Genomic DNA, 3,634 nt, shown 5'->3' with positions numbered 1-3,634 from the left:
TCCAACCAGCTCTGTCCACAAAAACTTCATTATTGGATCCGCTCTATTGTCTGACAGTGCTGGTCATGAGCTACAAAGCCCTATATAAAGAGATCCAGGCTATCTGAAAGAGTTCACTTCCATCTATGAGCCCGTCAAGAACTTGAGATTTTTGGGAAAGGCCCTCTTCTCTGTCCCATCACCCTCACAGCTTTATCTGATGGTAAGAGAAGATAGGGCCTTTATGATGGCTCCATCCAAACGTTGGAAGCCCCTTCCAAAGATGTTGGACTGGTTCATCTTTCCGATACTTCCCTAGGCAGTGAAGACTTTCAAAGGGTCCTTGAGAGGTGACTTCTTCTGTTTATATTTAATGTTTTTGTGACTTATTCACTTTAGCTGCTGTTAATTGTATTGACCATTTAATGCCCTTATTATATATTGATAAGCTGGGATGGGTCCAAAGAAGGGCCTTCAAGATGGTTCAAAATTGAGAGGCCAGTTCCATGCAAAATGGGTCATGGAATATATATATATATATATATATATATATATATATATATATATATATGAGAGAGAGAGAGTCAATGTTTGTATGTATGTATGTATGTATGTATGTATGTTTGTATGCGAGTATGTGGCAGCTTTCTGATTGGCCGCCACTTACACAGACAACTACGACCGTCACGAATGACGGATCTGGACCAAACTCAACACACTTGTCCCCCATAACACACGTTACGGCCTGGTGCTGTTTGGGGGAGGATGGACAACAGATGATGGGATTTGTAGTACTTTCCATAGTTACAGCTCCCACAGATCACTGCCATGCCCACGAGTGACGGAACTGGACCAAACTTGGCAGACAGAGCTCCCATGACCCCCTTTATGTCCTGCTGCAGTTTGGCGGAGGACACACCAAGGATGATGGGACTTACAGTACCTTCACTCACTTCCTGACACCACTACAACTGCCAGGAATAACAGAATTGGACCAGACTTGGCACACATAGATCATATGACACAGTTTACATGCTGCTGCAGTTTGGGGCAGGACAGACCAAGGATTATGGGATTTGCAGTACCTTCCCCCGATTCACCTCCCACAGACCATTGTGAGCCCTACAAATGACACAACTAGACCAAACTTGGAACAAAGATGCAATGTGGCCCAAATGACTCACTTTAAATGCTGCAATGGGATTTGCAGTATCTTCACTCACTTCCCGAGACCACTGCCACCCCCAGCAATGACAAATGAGGACCAAACTTGGTACACAAACCCCCCATGACCTACTCTACATCCTGCCACTGTTTGAAATGGGATGGACCATGGATGATGGGACTTCCAATACCTTTACTCATTTCCAGGGAGCACTGCGACTCCCATCAATGTCTGATCAAGACTAAACTTGACACATATAGTCCCCATGATCTACTCAACATCTACTAGCATTGTTTGGAGGGTGATGGAGCATGGATGATGGGACATGCAATACCTTCACTCACTTCTTGAGAGCACTGTGACTCCCACTAATGACGAATAAGGACCAAACTTGATACACAGAGCCCCCATGATTCATTTTACATCCTGGCACTGTTTGGCGAGGGATAGATCATGCACGATGGGACTTCCAGATAGGAGATGTAGTTCATCCGCACCACTCCAGCTGACATTGGATTGAGACTACACTTGGAACACAGGCAAACAATGCCTTTCTCAAATGACCCGGGCACCGGCGGGGTCCCCAAGCTAATATATATATATATATATATATATATATATATATATATATATATATATATGTATATGTATATGTATATGTATATATATATTCAATGGCCACCATTTTTTATAATATCACATCCAACACCACTAAAGCAAAACAAGTGCACAAGTAAAATGATGTATGATGGTTTTTAATGTTATTTAAAGCAGGCACAATTTCAAGAGAAGCAAAAGAAAACAGGTAACAACATGTCTCCAAACTGTTCAGTAGTACAGAAAACAAGAAAAGCAATATTCAGTTTACAAATGGTGAAAATTCCTTGTGGTCTTTACAAATGTGGACTAAACTGAGTCGCATTGCCCACCACCACCATTGATGATAGGTTCTTCTAAAGAGCCAAGGAATTTCCCCATAGATATTGGACAATGGGGAACATGGGGCTCTCTGGGTCTTCTTGAACCACAGCCCCCTTCATCCCTGACCATTGGCCATACTGGTCAGGTATGGTGGGAACTGAAGCACCACAACATCAAACTCCCACACCTCTGCAATGGAACTTCTCATGATGGTAAGGTCCAGCTCCAAAAATCAGAAGCTGAACGTTCATAGCAAGCTGGGGACTTCTTGCTGTTGAACTCTGATCTTTTGCATCATGACCAGAGAAGATGGATTAAGTTGCTGAAACATGGTGGAAGAACGGAGAACAATGGAACTGTCTGGGAGCAAACAGAATATGAGAGGTGTAGAGAAGATCAAGGAACGTGAAGGCCTGGGTGTTCAGAGATTTGAAGAGCAGCCACAATGTGGGATATTGCGCATACCCATCGTTCTGGCACCCAGGCACAAAATCTCAGCCACAGGTCTTTGTCAAGAGTCCATTGCTGGGTCGTTTCTTGTGTTTCGGGAGTTCTCTTCTGGGTTTTTGAGGAGTGTACCAGGTTTAATATCCCCAGCCACCATACCCACATCTATTTCCCCAGCCACCGTAGCCACAATGGCCATAACCGCAGCCTCCCCAGCCACCATAACCACATCCCCGGCCACCGTAACCCCAGCCGCCATAGCCGCCATAACCACCATAACCGCCATAGCCTCCATAACCACCATAACCACCATAGCCACCATAGCCGCAGCTCCCGTAGCCACAAGGTGTATGGCTGGATGCAGCACAAGGTTCGGTATCACAGTGCATCACAGGCCCAGGAATGGTCACGGCATAGCAGGGAGGTTGGATGTAGACGTGGGAGGGAGGACATTGCGATTCGCAGGCAACATTACAGCCGTAGCCACAGTTTCCCCAACCGAAAGTCATGGTGTCAAAAGTGGAGGAAGATCTGGAAGAAAAACACAGAAAGGTCAGTGAGTGGAGTGAACTCTGGGGTATTAGGTTGCTATGGAAGGTGGAATCTCAAAGACTTTAATCAGAGTAGGAGCAGTACAGATCTGCCATAGGACTTACATATGGCAGATCTGGCATGGACTTCCTTTCATGATAATTTCTGCATCTCAACATATTCCTTTCCCCGACAGGTTTCTAAGGTAATCGAAACATGACAATTTGGGGTATCAAGGTCAGGTGAGCCACATTACAACCAGTCCTCCACATTTTCTGGGTTTAGGACTGCACAACCTCCACAAAAGTAGGAAAATTTTAAAAAAAACTGTCCTGGGATGTTGAAGTCTTCCAATGCAGTTCTATCATCAACTTCTTTTGGATGGTGACCAACAGTTGCACTAAAGAAATTTCTAGAGAGATGCTTCCTCTAGGAATCTCTAGATCCTGCAGCACAACTTCCATAGAGTTGGTCTTTGTTTTGTTTTGATCTCTACTTGCTCTGTCAGGTAGGATAACATTATAAACAGTCAAGACAATGTAGAACTGAGAAGTTGACCTTATTTAAAAAATATAAATAGGTTTCATGAAA

General features: G+C 44.2%; 1 protein-coding gene across 1 annotated transcript; it reads right to left on the bottom strand.

Moving 5' to 3' along the window:
• Nucleotides 1-1,883: 1,883 nt before the first annotated feature.
• Nucleotides 1,884-3,157, bottom strand: LOC100553794 (keratin-associated protein 6-3-like). The gene has a single exon (XM_016996809.2). It carries the CDS (start codon nucleotides 3,019-3,021, stop codon nucleotides 2,650-2,652), a length of 372 nt encoding a protein of 123 aa, XP_016852298.1. The 5' UTR covers nucleotides 3,022-3,157; the 3' UTR covers nucleotides 1,884-2,649.
• Nucleotides 3,158-3,634: the final 477 nt, after the last annotated feature.

The sequence above is a fragment of the Anolis carolinensis genome, unplaced genomic scaffold, assembly GCF_035594765.1.
Source record: "Anolis carolinensis isolate JA03-04 unplaced genomic scaffold, rAnoCar3.1.pri scaffold_14, whole genome shotgun sequence".
Classification (NCBI taxonomy): Eukaryota; Metazoa; Chordata; class Lepidosauria; order Squamata; family Dactyloidae; genus Anolis; species Anolis carolinensis.
Note: the sequence above shows the minus strand (reverse complement) of the source record. Positions and strands in the feature narration are given on the sequence as shown.